Genomic DNA, 27,262 nt, shown 5'->3' with positions numbered 1-27,262 from the left:
ACCTGAGCAGGATCATCAACAGTTGACCCATCGATATCAAGTGGACCAATCTGATTCATCCCCTTCCTTCTAGAGTTTACATAAGTAAAGAACTCTTTGCTGTTTCTCTTTGCATCCCTTGCCAAATATTTCTCGTAATCTGCCTTCGCCTGCCTAACCTCCTTTGTAACTTGGTTACAGATCAACTTGTATCTATCATAGGCTTCTGTGTCACGTGTTAATTTGTATGTATCCCATGCATTTTTCTTCTCTGCCATATGTCTCATTAGTTCATCTGACATCCACTTAAGCCTAAACCTTGAACAATATTTCTTAGTTGGTATGTAAAGCCTAGTAGCTTCCAAGGTAAGTTCTTTGAATGCTCCCCATTTTGAATTTGCTGTTGGTAACATCATCAGTTGGTCCCACTGTATAGAATTTAAATACTGTCTCAGTCCATCGTAGTCGCCTTTACGAAAGCAATAACCCTTCCCTTTACTCCTAATGGTAGTTACCTCTTTGAGTAAATCCCACTTCAGCATACTGTGATCACTGCCACCTAGTGGTTCATTTACCTGCAGATTCTTAATGCATGAAGAATCACTACTGTGTTTGTGAAGAATCACAAATACTGTGTTATACGAGGGTTATCTGTATTGCACTTCCTGAGTTGTTTTTTTTTTTTTTTAATGCCTGGATCCTATAAAAATGTCATGCTCTGAGTGCTTCAAAAAAACTTTTGGGCTAAAATTATACTTCCATTTATGTTGTAATATATGTCTTTTTTTTATATACAGTAAATCCCCACATACGTAAGAGATACGTTCCAGGACTTCTTATGTAAGTCGAGTTTTACGTAACTCGGGAATGACTACTATATTCGAGGAATATAGTAGCAGTATAAAATATTGCTACTATATACCTCATATGCCAAAATTACAAAAACCACATAATATCCTCAGAAGAATGAAGAAAAATAGTTATATATTTTTAATTAATTAAATTTAAAACTTTTTTCCCCTTTTATGAAAACATAAAAGGGGAAAAAAAAAAATACATGTTATTTTACTGTAAAAACTGATATGCATTTCGTAGCCTTATTAAAGTTGACTTCATTGGTGCCAATCCCTTCACTGCTTCTTGTATTCTGTCTTTGTTCTTTATTATTGTGTTCACTGTTGACACTGACAAATCTAAATCCCGCACAATACTTCTTAATGGTTGACTATTTTCATACATCCTTATTATTTTAGTTTTCTGATCCAAATCGATCGATTTTCTTTTCTTGATAGATTTACTTGTACCGCTGTCATTTATTCTCTTAGTTGGCACCATGATAACAGTCAAAATGAAATTTTCTGTAAAGAACTTCATAGGGTTAAGGCAGACAGACTATTATTACCTCATACAAGCTCACATTTTACTAAACCAGATTTCTGGAGGTCACTACCAAAAAACCAATTTGCAGTTTCTGGTTTATTGGGCTATTCTGTGTGCAATTCATTATAAACGGGTAGTAAACTCAATCTTATGGCATTTGCAATGATACAGATAGCTGGAATTCTGTTGGTTTTTTTGTTATTATGGTGAAATGTCCCTTTAACTGAAATCTTCAGCTCTATAAAAAAAATATAAATAAACTTTCAGAATCTTCTCTTCATTCCTATTTTTTAAGCTTCATAAACTTGTTACTCCATATCCTACTTGCGCAATTTGTGTGTGCTGTGTTCATTGTTATTAATTGCTTATTATTTTTTTTTTACTGTTTTAAATTTTACAATCCTAAAAAAAAAAAAAATTGAGTGAAAAAAAAATTTACTTAGTCCAAAGTTACATAACTTGGGCTTACATAAGTCTGGGACTTACTGTATATATTTTTCAGCACAATTAATATATTTTTATTTTTTTTATATATTTTTCAGAGCACAATTAAGAAAAGTTTCTTTAAAAGGTCATGAATGCTCTTGGTAGTCAAATAACTGAACATTTTTTTTTAATTTCTGTAAGAATCCATTGGTTTTTTTCACAGCAGGATAGTAAAACAGAATTCTAACTGGAAAAAAAAAAAAGGACACACATGTAATTTTTCAAATATTGTATACTTAATGGTTCTAACAATTTTATAAAATGAAAAATGGAAATGACTAACAGCATCTAATATATATTCAGTAAACCCCCGCTATTTGCGGTATCTGTATTCGCGGTTTCGCGATCGCCGATTTAATATAAAATGAAACCTAAAAAAAATGTGAATTTCAAAGCGCCGTGAATATTTTCCGCCATAAAAAAACATGGGCGTGGCTAAAATTATCTTCCCCGGTCAAAACAGCGCTCAGTGGGTGGGGGGAGAGGGGTGACAAAATTGCAAGCGTGGATGTTTCTCGCTAATCCTTGTTCAGTATGTGTTATGCGCTTGTCATGGAAGGTTTCATCGTTTGTTTTTAATTTATATGCTTATAAATTGAATAAATTTATCAATTTATAAATTGATATGATTAAAAAATGATAAATCTACCGTTTGGCAGTGTAAAACAGACTTTTTCGAGTGTGTGTTAACAGAAGAAAGTGACTTTATTGTGGACAAGTTCTTTCTAACCCCTACAAAAATATGGCTACGAATAACAAGAGAAATGTGAAAATATCAAAGAAGGTGATGACATTAGCAAATAAAATTGAGTTATTAGATAAAATTTCTAATGGTGAAAGTGTCTCCTCAGTGGCAAAACATTATAAAATCAATGAGTCAACGGTACGATCAATCAAGAAATCGGAAGAAAATATCCGCCGTAGTGTCCGTGAAAACATGCTAACTGCTTCAAAAATTTGCTCTGTAACTCGTGATGTTAAATTAGAAAAAATGGAAAAAGCTTTAAATCTGTGGAAAGAAGAACGAACTCAAAATAAAATTCCGTTAAGTTCATTCATTATTCGTGAAAAGGCAAAACTCCTTTATTTAGCGAAACTGGTGATAGCACTGGTGGGATAAGTTTTTTAGCTAGCAAAGGCACTGGTTTGAAAGATTTGTTTGAAATTTCTAATAAATATTACATTTAATATTAAATTGTTTCTTATTTTCATTTCAATGTCATATGCTTGCATTTCACTATGTACTGTCTATGTACATAGTCATATTATGAAGGTACATATAATGCATACATAGACAAAATTTTAGACTAGTTTTTCTTATATATTTCATACTTTGGAACGGAACCACTTTATTACTATAGGAGCCATAACTCAGTATTCGCGTTTTCGGTATTCGCGATATTTCTCAGAAATGTAACCCTCGCGAATAGCGGGGGTTTACTGTATATGTATATATATATATATATATATTTTTTTTTTTTTTTTTAAATATTTATATATGTAATATATAAGCAGAAATACATGGACAACATTAATTTCAAAATTTCACACACTTAAAATTTTATCAAATTCAAAATGAAAGTGGCTGATTAGTTCATGTTTAAACTTTATATTTATACAATTATCTTTTTTTTTTAAAGTAAACATGGACATAATATCACTACAATGTCCATGATTGATCATTTGACCAGTATTTTAAATTCTTTAAGTCTATTCACTATACTATTAGCATTACACAAGTATAAATGCACTGCTTTTACTCTTAGTAACCCTAACACAACTAGTATGTTCTCCTGTTCCATGAGGACCATTTCGGCAGGCCTAGAGATTCCAAACAAATGCAAGGTACCGTATATGGGTAGCGGTATTCTCAGACTAACATACGAACTGTGTGCTATCAGTCAGGATAGGGGAGAATAAAAATCTTGGATAATTGTACAGGCATATATGAAGTTCTCTGAGCAGTGCAAATGGGCTGCTAGGTCAGCTCATGGAGTTTTATCAATGATTATCCTGTTGCATAAGGCAATGGTTAGACTGTGCCTCAAATACTACATACAGAGCTGGAAGCCTCACTTTGGGAAGGAGGTGGATCTATTCAAATGTGCAGAGAACAGCAATGAGATTAGTGAGGGGGGAACAAAAGGATGCTTTTAAGGATGCCTTAGCCATAATTATGAGAGCTTCCTTGGACTCAGGGGAGGTACCCATAGACTGGAAATGTGCAAATGTGACCCCAATTCACAAAGGAGGATCAAAGGCTGACACAAGTAATTATAGACCTGTGAGCTTAACTTCTGTTCCAGGAAAATTAATGGAGGCACTGGTTAAAGAAGCACTGCAGGATCATTTAGACAAGACTTCAGTTATAGCTCAGACACAGCATGGTTTTGTTAAGGGGAAGTCTTGCCTGACCAACTTGATTGGATACTATGATGCAGTCACAAAAGAACTGGATGCAGGGAATACCTTTGATATTATATACTTGGATCTTAGAAAGGCTTTTGATACTGTTGCACATGGAAGACTGCTTTTCAAATTGGAGTGGTATGGCCTTAAGGGCAAGTTACTGCAATGGATAAAGGGGTGGTTGAGGGGGAGAAGACAGAGAATGGTAATCAATGGACACTGCTCATCGTGGACTAATGTTATTAGTGGAGTCCCTCAGGGCTCAGTGTTGGGTCCATTATTGTTTTCTGTATTTATAAATGATATTGATGATGGTATATCAAGCTTAATGTCCAAGTTTGCAGACGATACAAAGGTTGGGAGGGTTGTCAAGGACACTACTGACACTATGCTGCTGCAACAGGATCTGGAAAGGTTGAGCAGATGGGCCGAGAGGTGGCAAATGAAGTTTAACATTGACAAATGTAAAGTACTACACATGGGAAACAGCAACCCCAGAGCAACGTATCAACTCTGTGGTACTACACTGACAGTGGTAGAGAATGAAAGGGACTTGGGGGTGGTTGTGCAGGCAGATATGAAGTTCTCTGAGCAGTGCAGACGGGCTTCAAGAGTAGCTCATGGAGTATTGTCAATGATATACAGGAATTTTTCCAGCAGGGATAAGGAGGTGATTATTCCATTGTATAAGGCAATGGTCAGGCCACACCTAGAGTACTGTATACAGGTCTGGAGGCCTCATTTCAAGAAGGATGTAGAGCTGCTGGAACGAGTACAGAGAAGGGCAACAAGATTAGTGAATGGAACAAAGGGGGTGCTCTTACGAAGAAAGGCTTAAGTTTTGCAAATTACAGTGTCTGGAGACTAGGCACCAGCGAGGTGATCTGATAGAGGTGTATAAAGCCTTGAATGGTTTAAGCATGCTCAATGCTGATGGGATTCTTCCTCTAGCTCAGAAAAATCACCTGAGAGGGCATAAATTCAAATTGAGGAAAGACAGATGTAGGATAGACGTGCGGAAATTTGCCTTTAGCCAGCGGGTTGTTGGTTGGTGGAACAGACTTCCATCCCTTGTGGTGGAGGTTGATAGCCTAAATAAGTTTAAGGCTCAGCTGGACAGGTATTTTGAACAAACAGAGGGGTGAAGTGGAAGTGGGTTTTTTTTTTTTTTTTTTTTTTTGGCTGATGCTGCATAAGCTTGCTTTCTTGCATCAAATGCCTCTACTAATGCTAATGCTAATGCTCTTACCAAGAAAGGCTTCAGTTCTGCAAACTGCAGTATCTGAAGAAGTCTCTGGATGCCAAAGTTACAAGGAGATCTGATTGAGGTGTTTAAGGCTTTCACTGAATTAAATAAACTCAATGCAGATGGCATTCTTCTTCTTCTTGTTCAGAGTACACACATGACAGGACATAAAATTCAAACGGAGGAATGATGGTCGCAGCACAGATGTGCAGAAGTTTGCCTTCATCCAGCAAGTAGCTGTTTTTTGGAACAGGTAAACATAAAATCTTGCACCAGTCCACGAATTAAATGATAACTCCCCTCGTATTTTAAAAGAAGTCCTATTGTTAACTGCTAGGAAAAAAATTACACACGTGGCTTTAAAAGTTCTGAAAGGAATGCTATTATAATGCATATAATTCTTCCCTTTAACATTTAAGTTCTGAAGAGAGTTATATGAAAATCAGTATTTCCAACTTATATGACAAAAAAGAAAGGGGAAAAACTATTGCATTATGACTAATATTCTAATGTTAGAGGGAGAAGTTTTGCACTAACCAGGAAAAAAAAATTTCAGGGATAAAATTTCAAGACCATCTGATTTTAATATGGGGTGGAAGAACCTTAATCCACAAATGCTAGTAGTGTTAGGATTCTTCATTGCACCCACTTCTTTTATAGCCTGCTGGTGACATCTGAAACATGTGTAAAGCTTTGTTACAATTTTGAGCTTCCCTAACTTTTAATTTGTTTTAATATTATTAAGCTCACATGCTTAATTTAATGAACTAAAGGAAAATTTAGCAAATTGCAGTGTCTGGAGACTATGCATCTGCAAGGAGAGCTGATTGAAGTGTTTAAGATCATGAATGGATTGAGTGGGCTTAATGTCAATACAATTCTTCCTCTTGTTCAGACTACACACATAAGGGGCATAAATTCAAACAGAAGAAGGATGGTTACATGTTGGATTTGCATACATTTTCCTTCAGCCAGAGGGTGGTTGATGTTTGGTACAAACTTCCACCTAGGGTTGTAGAGGTGATTGTGTAATTTGAATAAATTCAAGGAAGAACTAGATAAACTGTTAGAGGGGATGGATAGGTGAAATGGAAAGTGTTTTTTATTTTTTATTTTTGCTGATGATTTATAATCTTGCTTTCCCGCATCATTTGCCACTAACATTACAAGTAAAACTTCAGTCCTTTCTCATACAAGGCTGTCACAGTTTCTCTCTTAATTAAAGTTTCATTTAACTCTTATTATATTCCTTCCCTGTTCATTACAGTTGTTGGGTAAGCTCTGTAAATACATAAAGAATTTTGTAATTTATCTGAACTAAAGTAATAGTTATAAAAAGTTATCTTGCCACCAGTTACCAAATAGTAACAACTCCATTTCTAACCTGGTGTTCATTAGGTGAATTATATTTACGGGAAAAACACTCTGCCCAACATCATATTTCAACAACTTTATTTTATATGTATCACAAAACACTCACCTTTCAACAGCAGCACTATCATCGACAGCCATTCCTTCCAGTCCTGTAATCTGTTTAAGGAAGTCAATGTACTTCACTTTTCCTTTCTGGTCTGTAGGAACCTAAAATATTCAATGAAACTTTATAAATAATGAAATTCTACATTATTTTGATTCTCTAATAAGGCAGCTTAGCTACAGTGCCAAAATCTCATAATTGTGTCATTGTAAAAGAACAGTTACAAGCTACGACCTGTATAAAAATTGGAAATAAAAGTTTAAAAGTTAGCCTAATAATGATAACCCAAAATCAAGATTCATATGACAAACCACAATGGATGTACAAGAAAGAGAATCTGCTTAGGATGCCATGATCATTTTCAGACTAAAAGAAGCATACTTTGGATTATATACTACAGGCTAAAAACAAATGCTAAGCTTTTAGTCTGCAGCCATTTCAGCCTGTTATATTTTATTGCTACTTTTTGTTGAACCTCTAATTAAAGCAAAACAGAGGAGAAACTGAAACATCAGCCAAAAGGGGAAAAAAAAAAAAAACCACGACACCTGCCATTTTGCCTATTCATTCCCACCAATGGTTTGTCTGGTTCTTCCAGTTAAATTAAGAGAGGCACCAAAGAAAGTAAGAAAACCCTTAGCCATAATTATGAGAGCATCTTTGGATTTAGGGGAGGTCCTTGTGAACTGGATGTGGATGTATCCCCAATTCACAAAGGGGGGAGGATCAAAGGGTAACATGAGTAATTTCAGACCTGTTAGCTTAACTTCTGTGCCAGGGAAAATAATGGAGTCACTGGTTAAAGAAGTAATGCAGGACCATCTAGATAGGAGTGCAGTTATACATTAGTCATGGCATGGGTTTGTTAAGGGGAGATCTTGTCTGACCAGGTTGATTGGATACTATGCTATAATGATAACGGAACTGCATGCAAAAAAAAAAAAAAAAATTTGATATCATATACTTGGATTTCAGGAAAGATTTTGATACTGTTGCACATAATAGACTGCTGTAAAAATTAGAGCAGTGTGACATTAAGGGAAAGTTACTGTTGTGGATAAAGGGATGGTTCAGTGGGAGAAGACACAGTATGGTTATTAACAGTTATTATAATCACTAGAGATAATCCAGACATTCACACAGTCTGCTAAAAAAATTACTTAACTAAAATAATCACTGGTATATAAAAAGTGAGGTGCAGAGCAAGGACCACAGGTTAAGTTATTAATGCATACAAATAAAACAACAAATATATTAATTTAATTTAATTAATTTATTATGAAATTAAAATTTTCTGGGAGGGGAGGCCTCACCCTTGCTCCAAAATATCAAAGACTAAGAAGACCTGTTACAGACAAATCACAGAGTTCCACTAATGAACTTCTCATTGGGAACTAGATGACTGCATGATCACTGTAAATGATAGATGGGATATCATTGTTTAACTGTAAAACATGGTGCATCCCTTTGAAAAAGGGGCACAGTCCTATTACAACAGTTGCATCCGTGGGCTCAAGTGATGTTGCAACAGACAGTAGGTGTGAAAATATATCTCCAATCTACAAAGGCAGTGCAAAGATGAAATTAGTAATTACACACATCTAAGTTTAATTAATTTCTGCAGCAGAAAAAATTATAGAGACCATGATTACTGGCTCATTATGACAACAAATTCAATTTGCAGGAAAATTAATATAATTCAATTTTAAACTTAACATAAACATTACAATGAATAAAAAAAAAACCACAGGCTTTTTGGTTCTACAAAAGTTGATTCCAAAATTTAGCAAACACTCCACAATAATCAACCATGGCAACATGAACGTCCAAGACCAAAATATATCATCATCATCAGCCATTTTCAATCCACTGCAGGATGAAGGCCTCTCTAGCAACTTTCCAGTTTTGTACAATGGCCATCCATTTACTACCCACAAACTCATGAATTTCATCTGTCCCTCTCCATCGTTGTTGACAATGGCCATCCATTTACTACCCACAAACTCATGAATTTCATCTGTCCATCTCCATCGTTGTCTTCCAGGTTTTCTTCTAGCTCCTCTTGGGTACCATTCTGTTATTCTCTTAGTCCATCTGTCATTATGTCTTTGAGCTATGTGTCCTACCAAGACCCTTTTAGTTCTTTAGTTTTGATAAGAATGTCCTTTACTTGAGTTTGCTGCCTAATCCATGTGTTTCTCTTCTTATCCAAGTTTCACTTCCATAAGTCATGGTGGGGAGTATACATTGGTTCATTATTTTACGTTTCAGACAAATTCGGATATTGCTCCTCAGTATATGACTATATTTCCTGAATGCTATCCATCCAAAATGTATTCTTCTTTTGACTTCCCGCCATTTATCATTATTACAGCTAATGACTTGTCCCAGATAAGTATATGACTCCACCTTTTCAATTACTGCTAATTCAATCATTATATCCCATTCTATGGCATACTTGTTCATCATTACTTTTGTTTTAGCCATTTTCATCTTTAGTCCAAAATGCTTACTAACTCTGCATAACTAATTAAGATTTTCCTCTAATTCTTTGGGATCATGGCTTATGACCCCTTATGTCATCTGCAAATCGCAAATGGTTTCGGTACTCTCCATTCACATTGACTCCTTTCTCTGACCAGTCTAATCCTCTGAAAGCTTCCTCGAGGGCTGTAAACAACTTCGGAGATAATGTGTATCCATGTCGAACTCCTTTCTCAATTTTAAATTTCCTACTGTCCTTGTCTAGTCTAATAAAGGAGGTAGCGTTCTCATATATTTTCTTCAAAATCAAAATATATGGGATATCTATGCCTTGTCTTTCCAGTGCCTGAAACATTGCCTTATGCTGTATGGAGTCAAATGCCTTTTCATAATCCACAAATGCCAGGCATAATAGTGTTTTATATTCATTTGCTTTCTCCATTAGTTGTGATATTATGTGAAGGTGATCCATAGTTGAGAACCCAGTCCTAAAGCCAGCTTCCTCTTTTAGGTTTTTTTTTTTTTTTTTTTTTTTTTATGAAAACCCCAATCACGAGAGGTATTAGAACCTATACTACTTAATACCGTGCTTGGGTTGGACATTGAGAAGACGAAAGAAGATATTTGCTGACATCAGACTTGAACTTCTGTAGACTGTAATTTTTAGGAAATATGTATGAAGGAAGGTTGTTCCATAAAACGGCAGTTGAATGAATAAAGAAGGAAGATGAAAAGTTGGTTCTGTGAGTTTGAAGGTGGACAGTAAATGGATGTTGGCTGGTGTCGACATGTGTTCGGACTGTTTTGAAAGAGAAAGCGGGAATCACAGAAGCCAATTCAGAAAAACAGTGCCCATGGAACTAAAGGAGGCAGCAAAGGAAGTAAGCAAACCCTTAGCCATAATTATGAGAGCTTCCTTGGACTCAGGGGAGGTACCCATAGACTGGAAATGTGCAAATGTGACACCAATTCACGAAGGAGGATCAAAGGCTGACACAAGTAATTATAGACCTGTGAGCTTAACTTCTGTTCCAGGAAAATTAATGGAGGCACTGGTTAAAGAAGCACTGCAGGGTCATTTAGACAAGACTTCAGTTATAGCTCGGACACAGCATGGTTTTGTTAAGGGGAAATCTTGCCTGACCAATTTGATTGGATACTATGATGCAGTCACAAAAGAACTGGATGCAGGGAATAGCTTTGATATTATATACTTGGATCTTAGAAAGGCTTTTGATACTGTTGCACATGGAAGACTGCTACACAAACTGGAGCAGTGTGACATTGGAGGCAAATTGCTGCTATGGATAAAGGGGTGGTTGAGGGGGAGAAGACAGAGAGTGGTAATCAATGGACACTGCTCATCGTGGACTAATGTTATTAGTGGAGTCCCTCAGGGCTCAGTGTTGGGTCCATTATTGTTTTCTGTATTTATAAATGATATTGATGTATATCAAGCTTAATGTCCAAGTTTGCAGACGATACAAAGGTTGGCAGGGTTGTCAAGGACACTACTGACACTATGCTGCTGCAACAGGATCTGGAAAGGTTGAGCAGATGGGCCGAGAGGTGGCAAATGAAGTTTAACATTGACAAATGTAAAGTACTACACATGGGAAACAGCAACCCCAGAGCAACATATCAACTCTGTGGTACTACACTGACAGTGGTAGAGAATGAAAGGGACTTGGGGGTAGTTATGCAGGCAGATATGAAGTTCTCTGAGCAGTGCAGACGGGCTGCAAGAGTAGATCATGGAGTACTGTCAATGATATACAGGAATTTTTCCAGCAGGGATAAGGAGGTGATTATTCCCTTGTATAAGGCAATGGTCAGGCCACACCTAGAGTACCGTATACAGGTCTGGAGACCTCATTTCAAGAAGGATGTAGAGCTGCTTGAACGAGTACAGAGAAGGGCAACAAGATTAGTGAATGGAACAAAGGGGTGCTCTTATGAAGAAAGGCTTATGTTTTGCAAATTACAGTGTCTGGAGACTAGGCACCAGCGAGGTGATCTGATAGAGGTGTATAAAGTCTTGAATGGTTTGAACATGCTCAATGCTGATGGGATTCTTCCTCTAGCTCAGAATAATCACCTGAGAGGGCATAAATTCAAATTGAGGAAAGACAGATGTAGGATAGATGTGCGGAAATTTGCCTTTAGCCAGTGGGTGGTTGGATGGTGGAACAGACTTCCATCCCTTGTAGTGGAGGTTGATAGCCTAAATAAGTTTAAGGCTCAGCTGGACAGGTATTTTGAACGAACAGAGGGGTGAAGTGGAAGTGGGGTTTTTTTTTTTTTTTTTTGGCTGATGCTGCATAAGCTTGCTTTCTTGCATCAAATGCCTCTACTAATGCTAATGCTAATATGATATTGAAGACTTATGGAACAATGTTGTCCATAAACTGAACTATACTTTTTTTCCTTTAATATCCTTTCAGTTGTTTCCGACAAACCTGGAAAGGTACAAGTGTCTACTTTTAAGAAATATGGTTTCTTTTGAGTAATTGAAGTAAGGGATTATCAGCGCATAATTTCTCATTTATTTATATATTTACCCCCCCAGGGGCTCACATCTTGTGAGTATGGGCTTGGCACATCCCGTGTACTAAGCTGGATATCATCATTCTTCTCTTTCTTGGTGATTCCCATCTACTTCTGACTCACTCTCTCTCTCTCAGGGTAACTCGGGAAATTTTTTTTTTTTTTGGTTAGTGCAGCATAAGCCTCAGGCTTCCTTGCACTATGTTGCTAGTAATAATAATAATAATAATAATAATCTGTAGAAAAGGCATGCAGCAGAAACAGTACGTCTATGAGAGATTCTGTTAAAGAGGAGTCATCAATTAACCTAACTGCACTCTTCTGAATGGAATCTAGAAGCCTGAGAGAGATTTTGGGGGCACTACCCCATATGTGGGAACAATATTCCATTGTAGGGCGGATTTGTGATTTATACAGAGTGAGCAGCTGTTTGGAAGAAAAGTAACGCCGAGAGCGAAAGAGAAAACCAAGTTTTTTAGATGCAGAGGAATCAATATTTGTAATGTGCTTGTGCCAAGAGAGATTAGAAGTCAGGGTAATCCCCAAAAGAGATATATCATTTTGCCTAGAAATCGGAGTGTCACCAAAGATAAGCACAGAAGCAGAAGAATTCTTTTTGCGAGATATAAGACAAGACGAGTTTCAGAAGGATTGAAATCAACTAAGTTGTGTTTGCCCCAATGGAGAATTACCTGGAGATCAGCATTTAAGGAATTGGTAGTGGATATTCGAGAAGTTGAAGCTGATTGAGCAGAGCAAGGTTTCTCAAAACTATGGATAGGATTTCCAGTCAATGGAAGAAGGTCATTAATATACAAGAGGAAAAGAGTGGGGGAAAGAACTGAACCTTGGGGCACACCAGAATTAGTGGAGAAGTTAGAAGACAGAGAGCCATCTACTATCACCCTCAGTGAGTGATCAGAGAGAAAACTGGATAACCAATTACAAAAAAACAGTTGGCAAACCATAAGATGGAAGCTTGTTTAAACGACCTTTATGCCAAACATGACTGAAAGCCTTTGAGATGTCAAGAGCAATTGCTTGGGTTTCACCGAACTTTTCCATTGAATTTGTCCATAAATGGGTAACATAAGACAGAATACCAACAGTGGATCGACACTGACAGAATCAATACAGAATCCATACTGGCGATCGGTGATCAGATGGAAGGGTTCTAGGTAGTTTAAGAGTTGGTGGTTAATTAATTTCTCCATAACTTTAGAAAGAGTAGAAGTAATTGCAATGGGATGATAATTGGATGGGAGGGATTTGTCACCCTTTTTAGGAACCGAGCTTTCTTAGCATCAAGATTCTTTAAAATCCTTCTGACTTCCTTTTGACAGAAGACCACAGGAGGCATTGAATGGAGTGTGTTAGGAATGGTGGGAGGTGTTTTTCCAAGATCATTAATACATGAGTTGGAAGAAAAATGGGATGCTAGCAGGTCAGCTTTATCCTTGGCTGAAGTGACAATAGAAACATCTGGTTTTGACAGAGGTCGGAGCAGAGATGGGCAAAAGTTGAGGCCAATAGCTTTAGCAAGAGACCAGAATGCTCGGCTACCATTATGGCAAGAAGCAAGTTTTATACTCTTAGCCTGTTCAAAATTAGTTTGGACTGATTAATAACTGCTTTACAATTGTTGCGAGCTTTGGTGAAGGCAGAAAATGAAACTGAAGAATTGGAAACAAGCCAATTACAATATGCAACATTCTTCTCTTGAACCGCATTAGCAAATTTATTGGAAAACCAAGGTTTAGATAACAGACGAGATTTTAAAGTGGAGTGTGGAATAAAGGATTCCATTCCTAAAAGAATAATTTCACTGACACGATCTGAGCAAACGCTGACATCAGAAGTTTTGAAACAGTAATCCAACAAAGGAAAAGAAGAAAAGAAATCTCGCAGGTCATCCCATTTTGCGTTCTTGTAATGCCAAACTACATGAGGCTGGGAATAGCCATGAGATAAAGGCTCCATTGGAAGAGACAATCACCAAGTTGTGATCTGAGGTGCCTAAAGCACCACTCACTTCAAGCGTGTACTTAGAAGGGTTGTTTGTGAGCAAAAGATCAAGCGTGTTGGCTGTATGGTTAGGATTGTCCGGTGTTCTTGTAGGTAAATGAACAATCTGTGCAAGGTCATTAGTAATTGCAAAAGCCTCAGCATCTCGACCAGCTGGGTCAGTGTGACTAGAAAACAAATGCCAGCTAGAGTTGTGAACATTAAAATCACCAAGGAAAATTACTTCACTGTTAGGAAAGTTGGACTGGAGAAAGTCAAGTTGCAAAGAGAGGAAGTTGAAGAGCTCCAAGTGATTAGTGGAGTTGGAAGAACGATTAGAGACAACAGATGAATTTCACAGAATGAGGTAGAGAGATTTTAAGCCAGAGAAGATCGAAAAGAGAAGATTCCAAATTACCAAGTCTCTGACAGGGAATATTGGAATGGACATATGCACAAGTACAACCTTCGAGGCAAAAGGATTCATACAACGAATAATTTGGGCAACTAAGATGAGCAGTAGTTGAATCAACTGATAACTGAGATTCTGTCAGAAAAAGTACATGGGGTTCGGCAGACTGCAAGTGGAAATGTACATCATTCAGATTAGAATTGAGACCACATATATTTGTGAAATGAACTAGGAAGTGTTTGGGAGGTTTAAATCTTTTCACAGATAAGCTTACTCTATTAGTTTGACAATTCATGGTGTATTCAATAGTAAGAAAAAGTGGGGGGGGACATGCTATATGAAGTAATGAAATTTTTCCATATGGCGTACATATGGTAAGAATATGCCCAGATCCTTGACATAATGTGGCCTCGACAATGCTCCCGGCATACACACTACTCGGACTCCCTCCAGTCACTATCTGGTAGAGTAGAGGTAGCAAGATTATACACTAGCTATCTGGAAGCCTCCTAGAGAGTTACCAATAGGTTCAGTCCGGTGTACTAACTAGCGGCTGGCCTGCGAACCCCGTTTTAGAGCTGTACCCTCAAAATGTAAACAAGAGTGGATCTCGCCATGATGTTCATCATAACCTCAAAAGTCAACAGTCAAAAGTCATCTAAAACATCTGTTGTGTTATGGTTGGTTGATATGTTGTTTAATGGCACAAGAGCTGCTAAGGCCATATTGTGCCTGATTCTATTCGGTAGTGCAATTACCAGTTAAAATCTGTAAAATAATCCCGTCTGCTTTAAGAAATAAAAGAACTCAGCTAGATTTGCATTGTCTCCAATCAGATGTGGTAACATCAAAGGTTCTTGCAGATGTGAAAGCGATTTGAAAATTTTGTTTCGATAATTATTATAATGATTGCAATTTATTAGAATATGCCTCACCGTAAGTGTAGTCTGACAAAATGTACAAATAGGCAGATCTTCCCCCTTGAGGAGATAAATATGGGTTAGATACGTATGCCCAATACGCATCCTAGCCAGGATCACCTCCTCTTGCCTATTTGATCGCATACTTGAGGGCCACAACTTAGGTTCCTGTTTAAATTGAAGCAGTTTATTGCTGTACTGAGCCTGCCAGATTTGCAACCATTGCTCTTCACACACGTTTTTTATAACTGATTTGTCGTCTGTGTATGGCACTTGGTAGTTAGGAGATCTTACATTGATTGGATGTTTAGTGGCTTGATCTGTGTATTCATTTCCTTTGATGCCTACATGGCCTGGTATCCAACAGAAACTGACTGATTGGTTTACAGCTTGTAAAGCAATAATCTGTGATCTAATTTGCTTCAAGACGGGGTTGGATTGGTTTGGATGGATTTTATTGCACTCAGAGAATCGGAGTAGATAATTCGCTTCCTGGACAGATTAATCACGTGATCCAGAGCTATTTTAATCGCCCACAGTTCAGCAGAATAGATGCTGCATTCCTTTGGAAGGGACACAGAAGTAGAAAAGATAGAAGAAACTGCCGCTGTGCCCACTGTCATACTTGTTTTCGAGCCATCGGTATATATTTGAAGACACCGAGAATTTTCTGCGACATGTGCAGCATGGAGTTTCCTGATGGTAAGGTCTGCTGCTTGCTTTTTCCCCCATTGTTGGAATGAGAAGTCACAGACCAGTGTATAATCAGACCACGGAGGGTCGTGATTGCTCATTTCCTGAAAGACATTACCCATACTAGATTCCAACATTGTGTTAACTGTAGCAACCTTATCCCAATAGGCTTGTTTTCGTTAGGTTTGTTTTGATAAAATGTGGTCCATTGGGGCTCAAATAAATATGGAAAGATAGGATGAAAAGGAAGACTCCGTATTTTTGCTGCATAGTTGAAGATCAACATTTTCCTCCGAAGATGGAGTGGAGGTTCGTGTGCATCTATACATAGACTCTGTACAGGGGATGTTCTGAATGCTCCTAAAGCAGTTCTTAGGGCACTGTGATGGATAGTGTCTAGCCGAGTTAGTGCACTTTTCCTGGCAGAGTTATCAGCCATGACAGATACGAATGAAGCTTCTTTAATTGCTCTTTTTATTTAATTCCAGCATATTTGCCACAAACAGTCAAGAATATCATTCCGAATAGTTTTTGAAATGCCTCTAAATACTGCATTACTTTCTAAATGGTGCTTTAAATTGGAATCTAATGTACAGGAGAAATTTATTAATCCTCTGAATACTCCTGAATTTTTAGAATCGTCTTTTTCATCACGTCCATGTAAAGGAATTCCAAACTATCCACAAAATTTAATGCAGTCTATTATTTTAGATAATACCTCATGATTCTTGGTAACTTTTCTGTTATGTTTGCAGATCGAAAGTTTGTAGGCCTCACTAAGCTGTTCTTTAATCTTTACGCTTCCTAAAAGTGATAGTGAAATCATATTATCAATATGTTTCTTCGAACTCTCATGTTTTAGAGTTTTTATTTCATTCTGTTTACGTTTGTAAATCCACTTTTTGTCCACGTTAACCCCGGGGGCTCACACCTAGTGAGTATGGGCTTGGCAAACCCAGGGTCCTGAGCTGGATATCATCATTCTTCTCTTTCTTGGTGATTCCTTTCTACTTCTCTCTCTCTCTCAGGGGGTAACTTGGGAATTTTTTTTTTGGCTGGTGCAGCATAAGCCTCAGGCTTCCTTGTACCATATGGCCATTAATAATAATAAATAATAACAATACCCTCCAAACAGGAAACATGGAAAACAAAACAATGCATTTTTAACTTCACAACCACAAAGCAAACTTTTCTTTTGGTACCATTCAGTTTTAAAACTGCAAATATATTTCTTATTATTACTTATTTCCCGCTGAGAAATGTGAATCTTCAGTGTGGGCGGCCTTTTTTAATCGCATTTTTTTCTTGGAGAGAATTGTGAAAAGCTAAGTTTCTGAAGTTTATTCACTGTCATGTGATTTAATTCATGGGGAAGCATGGAGGCTATGATCAAATCAAATTTCACAAAATCGTGTGTCGTAGAAATAATGTTTTACTTACACATCCACTCGTAATATAACTTCAACTTATCAAGTTCAATTCACAATTAAGCTATAATCACAAATTACACTGTTGAATGTTGAGTATTGACTTAACACTGATATTATTTAGTTACTTAATGGGAATTCGGGCGAATAACAAAAAAGACATCGACATTGTGGCCACACACCCATCATGGTCAATAATGAAACCTGCACTGCACACTTTACAGTGACTTTGATTCGTTTCACCTATAAAAAACGTATATTGGCAAGTTGCCAATGGCAACCAACTACCAGATGTTCATGGGAATGCAAAATGTGTCACTGCCTGGCGCACAGTGAGGTCCTACAGGTAATTAAACTTCAAAGTTTGAAACAATTTCGTGTTTTTATTTGTTTATTATTGAAATGATTACTGGAAATAGAGGGTGTGCATATTTTATGCGAGTCCTGTTAATAAAAATATTCATTGCATTGCATTGTTCTTCATAAAATTTCATATACCTTCATTCACTGTATATATATATTTAAATAGCTGGGATGCTACAGTGCCATTGGACGAGCCGCCTCTGATTACCATAGAAAGGGACTTCAATTTCATGCATTTATTCTTTTCTTTTGTTTTTTTGTTTTATGTAGACTCCAAACCTGAGAGGCTATCTGAACCTATAAATACCATGCATGGACCAAGAAGACTGATACTTATTGATGTTTAACTTGAATTTCTATAGATTATATATTTTAGGAAATACCTTAATATTTTCTGAAAACTATCATCTAAAAATTGAAATCCAACAAGAAAAGTTTGCCTAAGTTTGGAGACAAAATGTGAATGGATGTTTATCAGATGATACACATAAGCAGTTTGGGAAGAAACAGATAGAATTTAAGACCGTACTTTTTCAGAAGAATATTGACTGAGGAAAGTAAAATTTCTGAGTAGGGTTAAAAAAACAAAAAATAGGACTTACTGTTACAGCTAAACTATTAAACTGCTCTGCAGTAAGTGGGAGACAAAATGTCCTCAACACTTGCTTTAATTGGGAACGGAGAACTCTTCCTGTACCTCGCTGATCAAAATTTTTAAAGGCCTAAAAAGAGAAACCATACAGTTTTTAAAATTAATATCATGCTATTAAATGATATAAGTATCAATAAAAACCTATTTTTTTTCATATCATATGATAAAAGAGTGTATTAATATATAAACATATATATTTTTATATATTCATATATTTTATGTTAACAACTATAAAATAATTGCTTGTTAGGGTTTCTAGCTGTCCACTTCATCGTTTCTGAAAAGTAATTTTCTCACTAAATTTTTGAAATTGCTAGTTTGAGCAGAAATATATTAATATTAGTATCAATCAGGCTAAATAATTCATGTAAATGATCTTATTTTGTATCAGCAAAAAAAAAAAAAAAAAAAAAAATTCAATTACAAATTTGCCCATTTCTAAAAAGTAATAATCAAATACTACCAATGATTCAACTACCTTGGGAGGCAATTTATTCCAGTGATTGACAACATACTGCCCAAAGCTAACAATCTATTGCTCCCCAAAATTTTATATTTGGGCACCCTTGTTTCACCAGCAATGCAATGTAGTGTGGAAGAACAGAAGAGATTTAAAGTAAACAATGCAAAGGGAAACATGGGTAATCTCTGTTAATGTCACCTATGTTTTCCTTTGTGTAATGCATATGGGTAACTGTAACTCCAAAAAAAGGTACTGCATATGGTAGAAGTAACTCCAGAAAATCATACCAATTGTGTGGCGCCACACTCAGGGAAGTGGAGAATCAATTCTGAAGGTAATAGTGCAGTCAGTTGTGTTCTCTCAGCAGCACATAGGCTGCTGGGACAGCTCATGGGGTTTTGTAAATGATAAACAAGTTTTTGCCAGTAAGGATAAGGAAGTCATTATCCGGTTGGACAAGACAATGGTTAGGCTACATCTTGAATATTGCATATAGGTCTTCTGGAAGCCTCATTTTAGGATGAATGTGGATCTGTTGGAACAGGTGCAGAGAAGAGCAATGATATCAGTTAGGGAAACGGAAACAAAAGGGTTCTCCTACCAAGAAAGGCTTTAGTTCTATAAACTGCAAAGTCTGGAGACTAAGCAACTGCAAGGAGATCTAGTTAAGGCTTTGCATGGTTCAAGGGACATACCTAAAATTTCCAACCCTGGCCAAGGAATTCTCCAGATCTGAATCAAATTGAGAATGTTTGGTGTATGTTAATAAGGATGGTCAATAAGGGTATTATCCAGTGGATATGGGTGGCCTGTTTAGTGTGACAATTAGCACTGGGGGGAAAAAATGAAAGTAGGAGTGTGTAATAGGCCTAATGACTGTGATGAGCATAACAGACATATAGAGAGGGTCAGTAAACCAGAATATCTTATAATGGGAGATTTAAAATTGCAGATACTGACTGGACAATATCAAGACTTTTGTGGATTTACTGGATGACTGTTTCCTACACCAGCATGTTAGACAAGCAACAAGAGAAAACAATACTCTAGATCTTATAATCAGCAGTAACACTTTGTGCATTAAGAATCTGCAGATAATTGACCCACTAGGTGGCAGTAATCACAAATTATTGATGTGGGATTTATTTAAGACGTAACTACGGACAAAAGCAGGGGAAAGTGTTTTGCTGTTGTAAAGGTGACTAAAGCAGTCTCAGATAGTTTTTAAATTCTGTACAATGAGACCAACTGATGAAGTTACAAAAAGCAAATTCTAAATGGGAAGCATTCAGAGATGTTATCATAGAAGCTACTAGATTTTTTTTTATATCAACTAAGAGATACAATTCGGAGCACAGACCTAAACGGATGTCAGATGAACTGATGAGACTTGTGGCAGGGAAGAAAAATGCATGGAATTCATATAAATTGTCAGATGATACAGATGTATGGAATAGATATAAACTGGTCTTAAATCAAATCACAAAGGAGGTAGAGCAAGCAAGACAGATTACGAGAAGTGTCTGGTAAAGAATGCAAAGAAAAACAGTGAAGATTTCTTTATTTAGGTAAAGAGTAAAAGGAAGGGGATTAATCACGATGGTCCACTATATATCAATGGATTAATTGTTGATTATCCTGCTCAGGTTGCAGGCAAACAGAATGGGTGTTTTGCATCTAAGTTAGCATTAGCATTAGCATTAGTAGAGGCATTTGATGCAAGAAAGCAAGCTTATGCAGCATCAGCCAAAAAAAAAAAAAAAAAAAAAACCCACTTCCACTTCACCCCTCTGTTCGTTCAAAATACCTGTCCAGCTGAGCCTTAAACTTATTTAGGCTATCAACCTCCACCACAAGGGATGGAAGTCTGTTCCACCAACCAACCACCCGCTGGCTAAAGGCAAATTTCCACACGTCTATCCTACATCTGTCTTTCCTCAATTTGAATTTATGCCCTCTCAGGTGATTTTTCTGAGCTAGAGGAAGAATCCCATCAGCATTGAGCATGCTTAAACCATTCAAGGCTTTATACACCTCTATCAGATCACCTCGCTGGTGCCTAGTCTCCAGACACTGTAATTTGCAAAACTTAAGCCTTTCTTCGTAAGAGCGTAAGTTCACATACAAGAAATTTTTTAGGGATGGGATGCCAGAAATGAGTCAAATTCTGGCAGGGAGCTGAATGATTTTGTGATAACTGAAAGGAAAGTAGAGGAGAAAATTTGAAGATAAACGTAAAAAAGGCACCTGGGGGGATATTAGAGGAGGCAGAAAAAGAAATAATCAAAACTTTAGTCACAATTATGAGAGCACAATTATCAAAATAATTAAAAAATTATTTTGATATCATGTACTTAGATTTCAGAAACGCTTCTGATACCGTTGCACATAAAAGGCTGCTGTACAAACTGGAGCAGAGTGGCATTAAAGAGCAAGGGGGAAGGTTGAGAGAGAGAGAGGGGGGGGGAGGCATTGTCCTTCTTCAAGTAATGTTATTATCACAGTAGTGCCCAGACTTCTGCGCCGGACCCATTGTTGTATTCTATATTTATTAATTATACTGATGAAAGCAAATCAGGCTTAATGTTTAAGCTTGCTGATGATATGAAGATTGTCAGGGTAGTTAATCACAGTAAGCAAGGTATGCTACTGAAACAAGACCTAGATAAATGAGGTAAATGGGCTGACAAGTAGCAAATGAAGTTTAATATTGACAAATGCAAAGCACTTCACATGGGAGCAGTAATCCCAAATTAATGTACCAACTGTGTTGTACTGGGTAGCAGAATATGAAAAAGATCTGGGGGTAACTGTGTACTCAAATATGAAGTTCTCTGAGCAGTGCAGAAGGCTGCCAACACAGCTCATGGGAATTTTGTCAATGACATATAAAGGAATTTTGTCAGCTGGGATAAGGAGGTGATTATTCCATTGTATAAGGCAATTAAATAATTACCATTTTAGGAAGAATGTGGGTATGTTTAAATTTCAGATTAGAGCAACAAGATTGGTTTTGGGAGCAAAAGGGTGCTTTTACCAAGAAAGCTTCTATTTTTGCAAATTTCAGCATCTGGAGACTAGGCACCTGTGAGGAGATCTGATTGAAGGATTCCATCAATGCTGATGGAATCCTTCCTCATGCTTAGACTACACAAAAGGCAAAAATTCAAACTGAAGAATAGTTGTAGGATAGTTAGTTAGTTATTTGGTTTTTAGGAGCATTAGCAACTAAGGCCATATTGCTCCGGGATATGCGGTGGTCATTCCCTGACCTTTCCGCATCCTCCGTATTTGGTGGTGACGGGCTCGAACCCCGGTCTAATCAAGAAGCGTGTGCTACGCACTGCTGCTCCTTCCCACCTGGCTACGGAGGCACGTTGGTTGTAGGATAGATGTGTAGATTAGGTGTAGGACAGATGTGTAGAAATGAATTGTATGAACTGAATGTGTAGAAATGAAAACGAATTGTATGGATATGTATGAACTGAATGTGTAGAAATGAAAATGAATTGAAGATGTAGAAAACACACAAAAGGAAAAAATTCAAATTGAGGAAGGATGGTTGTAGGATAGATGTGTAGAAATTTGCCTTTGGCCAGAAGGGAGTTTGTTGGAACAAACTCCCATCTGGTATTGTAGAGATGGGTATTTTGAATAAATTCAGGGAAGAAGTAGACAAATGTTAGAGGGGATGGGCAAGTGAAATGGAAAATGTGGTTTTGTGTTGTGTTTTTTTTTTTTTTGGCTGATGCTGTAGTATGTAAGATTGCGTTCTTGCATCATTTGCCACCACTATTTATAATAAGTCTGACTTCACAGTTCCCAACCAACTACAGTACAAAAGTAAGCAAACATCCTGATGAAAGTATGATCAAATCTAGAGCTAGACTCACTCAAACACCTAGTGGAGTCCATATCACAATGTGTACAACATATAATATGGGTACAAGGTGGCCCTAGCAAATACTGAATAAAGGCTTCTAATGTTGTTGCCAGTGGCTGTATGTTTTCTACACCTGCCATTCCTAATATGCATGTGTGTGTGTGTGGATGAAGGAGTTAAAATACTGTGTGTGTGTGTGTGTGTGTGTGTGTGTGTGTGTGTGTGTGTGTGTGTGTGTGTGTGTGTGTGTGTGTGTGTGTGTGCGCGCGAAAATAATTGATAAGACATGTCAAGGTGACATTGGGGAAGTCGTAGAAAAGTTGGGCAGATGGGCTGAGAGGTGGCAAATGAAGTTTAACATTGGCAAATATAAAGTAATACATATGGGAAGCAGTAACCCCAGAGTAACGTATCAACTCTGTGGTACTACACCGACAGTGGTAGAGAATGAAAAGGACCTGGGGGTAATTGTGCAGGCAGATATGAAGTTTTCTGAGCAGTGCAGATGGTCTACAAGAGTAGCTCATGGTGTCGTGTCAATGATATACAGGAATTTTTCTAGCAGGGATAAGGAGATGATTATCCCCTTTTATAAGGCAAAGGTCAGGCCACACCTTGAGTACTGTATACAGGTCTGGAGGCCTCATTTTAAGAAGGATGTAAAGATGTTGGAACGAGTATAGAGAAGGGCACAAAACTAATGAATGGAACAAAAGGTTGCTCTTACGAAGAAAGGCTTAAGTTTTGCAGATTACAGTATTTGGAAACTAGGCACCTGCGTGTTGATCTGATTGAGGTGTATAAAGCCTTGAATGGTTTTGAGCATGCTCAATGCTGATGGGATTCTTCTTCTTGCTCAGAATAATCACCTGACAAGGCATAAATTCAAATTGAGGAAAGACAGTTGTAGGATAGATGTGCGGAAGTTTGCCTTTAGCCAACGGGTAGTTGATTGGTGGAACAGACTTCCATCTTTTGTTGTGGAAGTTGATAGCCTAAATAAATTTAAGGCTGAGCTGGACAGGTATTTGGAAAGAACGAAAGGGTGAAATCGGAGCGTTGTTTTTTTTTTTTTCTCGGCTGATGCTGCATAAGCTTGCTTTCTTGCATCGTATGCCTCTATTAATGCTAATGCTAAGTCATGTTTTTCTTAGGATTTCAATGATTTACAAAGCTTTCATATTAGGAGATCCTTCTCAAAGAAATTAACTTATTTTTTGTTCTGATACTGATCACAAATGTACACAAACATAAGCAGAAAAATTCTATCAAAAGCTGGCCTACATCTGAATCATCAGTTAAGTGCTTTGATTGAGAGATTATAAGAGCTCAGTTTTCATCTCTGAATAATTATTATTGAATACACTTTTTGTAATTTCAGTTTAATTTTTAAGTAGGGCATTTTAAAAGCAACTCATCAGTGATATATTTTAAATATTTATTTATTCATGACTTACTGTTATAGAAAAGAAGTGTTAGCATATTAGGTAAAACATAATGGTGAGAATATTCAGGAATATTTATCATCATTACTCACCAATGCATTACAGAGATTAAAGCACAGGAATCAACATTAGCTGTTGAGAGTTCAACAGAGAGAACCAGGGTTCAGTGTTGGGCCCATCGTTGTTCTCTATATTTATCAATGATATTGATGAGTTATATCAGGCTTAATATCCAAGTTTGCAGATGATGCAAAGGTTTTAGGATTGTTAATGAAAGTAATGATAGTGCTGCAACAGGACCTAGAAAAGTTAGGCAGATGGACCGAGAAGTGGCAACTGAAATTTAACACTGACAAATGCAAAGTACTGCATATGGGTAGAAGTAACCCCAGAGTAACTTACCAACTGTGGGTACTACACTAAGGGTAGTGGAAAATGAAAATGATCTGGGGTAATTGTATACTCAGATATGAAGTTCTCTGACCAGTACAGACAGGCTGCCAGGACAGCTAATGGGGTTTTGTCAATGATATATATACATTAATTTTGCTAGCAGGGATAAGGGGCACTTCCGTAGCCAGGTGGGCAGGAGCAGCAGTGCGTAGCACACACTTCTTGATTAGACCGGGGTTCGAGCCCGTGACCACCAAATACAGAGAATGCGGAAAGATCAGGAAATGACCACCGCATATCCCCGGAGCAATATGGCCTTAGTTGCTAATGCTCCTAAAACCAAATAAACAACAACAAACAAACAGGGATAAGGAGGTGAATATCCCATTGCATAAGGCAATTGTCAGGTCACATCTTGGGTACTGCATACAATAACAAAAGTAATAAAAGCTTTCCTGAAATCCAAATATATGATATCAAAATAATTTTTTTGCATCCAGTTCCTTTGTGACTGCATCATACACTGGTGTGCAAAACTTAAGGACCAACACTATTTCCAAAGGTTACAACCACAAAATCAAATGAAACAGCCAGTGGTGATTTGCATAATTGTGGCCGTTAAGTAGAAAGCTGGTGCATATGCAAAAATCTGAATCGTGATGAGAGGGCTCAACATAAACAGATAAAAGCAGCAGTTCAGCAGTATATGTGTAAATTACGAAATGGTGAGCACAACTGTTTTCGATTGGTTTCATACAGTGCTACAGACAATGAAATGGCAAGTAGATATCTGGATGACTTTATCCGGGGTCGAATAAAGTGTAGAGTCGCCTGGTGCTTCCTTGAGCTTCCCAATCATCCAGATTGGGAAGCTCAAGGAAGGTCGAAGTGCGAGGAGTGTGGCTGCAAAGTTCGGTATCGCCCATAGCATCATCTCACATGAATGGTCGGTCTTCAGAACCACAGGTACAGCTTTTCAAAAGACCAGTGGTGGTCGTCCACGAAAAACAACACCCAATGATGACCACTATATACTCCTACAGGCCAAGAGGGACTGACACCAGACAGCGGGATCCATTACAAACCAGCTGCAAATGGACACAGTTTACTGTAGCCAGGCGACTCCACAAAGGTGGACTGTTTGCCCAACAGCCGGAATGATGTGTCCCTTTAACACCTGCCCATCAGAGACACCGTTTGCAGTGGTGCATCGAACACAAGGACTGGACAGCAGCACAATGGGGTAAGGTACTCTTTACTGATGAGAGTAGATTCAGTCTCAGCAGCGATTCTGCATGTCAGCTGATCTGGTGAGAGGTTGGCACACGGTATCACCCTGGAAACATCACTGAAAGGGATTGATATGGCAGTCGAGGTATTCTCGTCTGGGGAAGCGATATCATGGATGGATGTACACAACTCCAGATACTGGAAGGCGGTACTGTAACTGGTGCACGCTATTGTACTGAGGTAATCATCCCCAATGTAGCCTGTTCCAAGATGCTATTGGCCCCGAGTTCATATTTATGGATGATAATGCCACACCCCATCGCACTGCAGCTGTTGATATGCTTTTGGAAAGTGAGGACGTTGTTAGTATGGATTGGCCTGCCCATTTCCCGCGCCGATCTAAATCCCATCAAACACATGTGGGACGCTCTGGGGAGATGCCTAGCAGCACGTCCACACCCACCAGAAAATGTTCACCAGCTGAAAATGGCACTGACAGGAATGGACGATGTTACCGCAAGAACTTATCAACAACATTGTTCTAAGCATGGACAGGTGGTGCTACTGTTATTGTTATTTTTGGTTTTTAGGAGCATTAGCAACTAAGGTCATATTGCTCCGGGGATATGCGGTGGTCATTCCCTGACCTTTCCGCATCCTCCGTATTTGGTGGTGACGGGCTCGAACCCCGGTCTAATCAAGAAGCGTGTGCTACGCACTGCTGCTCCTTGGCTAAGGCACCAACAGGTGGTGCAAAGCCTGTATCAACATTAGGGAGTGGCCATATCTCCTACTGAGGACCGCCTCTTCCCTTTATTCCATCTTTGGCAGTGATGCATCTATTTCATGGCAGCCTGTACTATGCTGCCATTTTTGAATAAAGTCTCTCTGTACCGTTTTGTTTGTAAAAAACCTCCCCGTGGTTAGGGACGGGAACTATGCTGATCAGGATACATAGACCTGGTCCAAATGTATTGCTCCTCAGAATAGGCTAAGTGGTCACAAGTTTATTTTGAGTTAAAAATTGAGTTCTAAATTTTAATTTTATAAATAAATTGTTACCTAAGATTCAGTTGCCAGGAAAATAAGATCCTAGCCATAGATGTGCTACGGCACCGGTAATGGTAGGATCCGGTATTTCTAATGTAATGTAATGTACCGTTTTGTTCTGGGAATAGCCCTTGATACAACCAACACCTTCAATGATGAAAGAAAAAGAATAGCCACAAAGCTCCATGAGCTATGGCAAACAAAGTGGGAGCAGGAAACCAGAGGTCTGGTTACATTAGCATTAGTAGAGGCATTTGATGCAAGAAAGCAAGCTTATGCAGCATCAGACAAAAAATAAATAAATAAACGTTACCAAACG

General features: G+C 37.9%; 1 protein-coding gene across 1 annotated transcript in view; it reads right to left on the bottom strand.

The window, feature by feature from the left end:
- Positions 1-27,262, bottom strand: part of LOC150083781 (EF-hand calcium-binding domain-containing protein 6-like) — a 208,138-nt gene that overhangs the window by 167,541 nt on the left and 13,335 nt on the right. Inside the window, exons 3-4 of the mRNA XM_090378599.1 lie at positions 18,430-18,549; positions 6,981-7,081 (exon numbers count right to left, since the gene is read on the bottom strand). Coding sequence (XP_090234725.1) covers positions 6,981-7,081; positions 18,430-18,549 — 221 coding nt within the window. The remainder of the gene's footprint in view (positions 1-6,980; positions 7,082-18,429; positions 18,550-27,262) is intronic.

This window comes from Mastigoproctus giganteus, chromosome 7 (genome assembly GCF_048544385.1).
Source record: "Mastigoproctus giganteus isolate SK-2022 chromosome 7, ASM4854438v1, whole genome shotgun sequence".
Classification (NCBI taxonomy): Eukaryota; Metazoa; Arthropoda; class Arachnida; order Uropygi; family Thelyphonidae; genus Mastigoproctus; species Mastigoproctus giganteus.
This window is presented reverse-complemented; position numbering and strand designations above follow the sequence as displayed.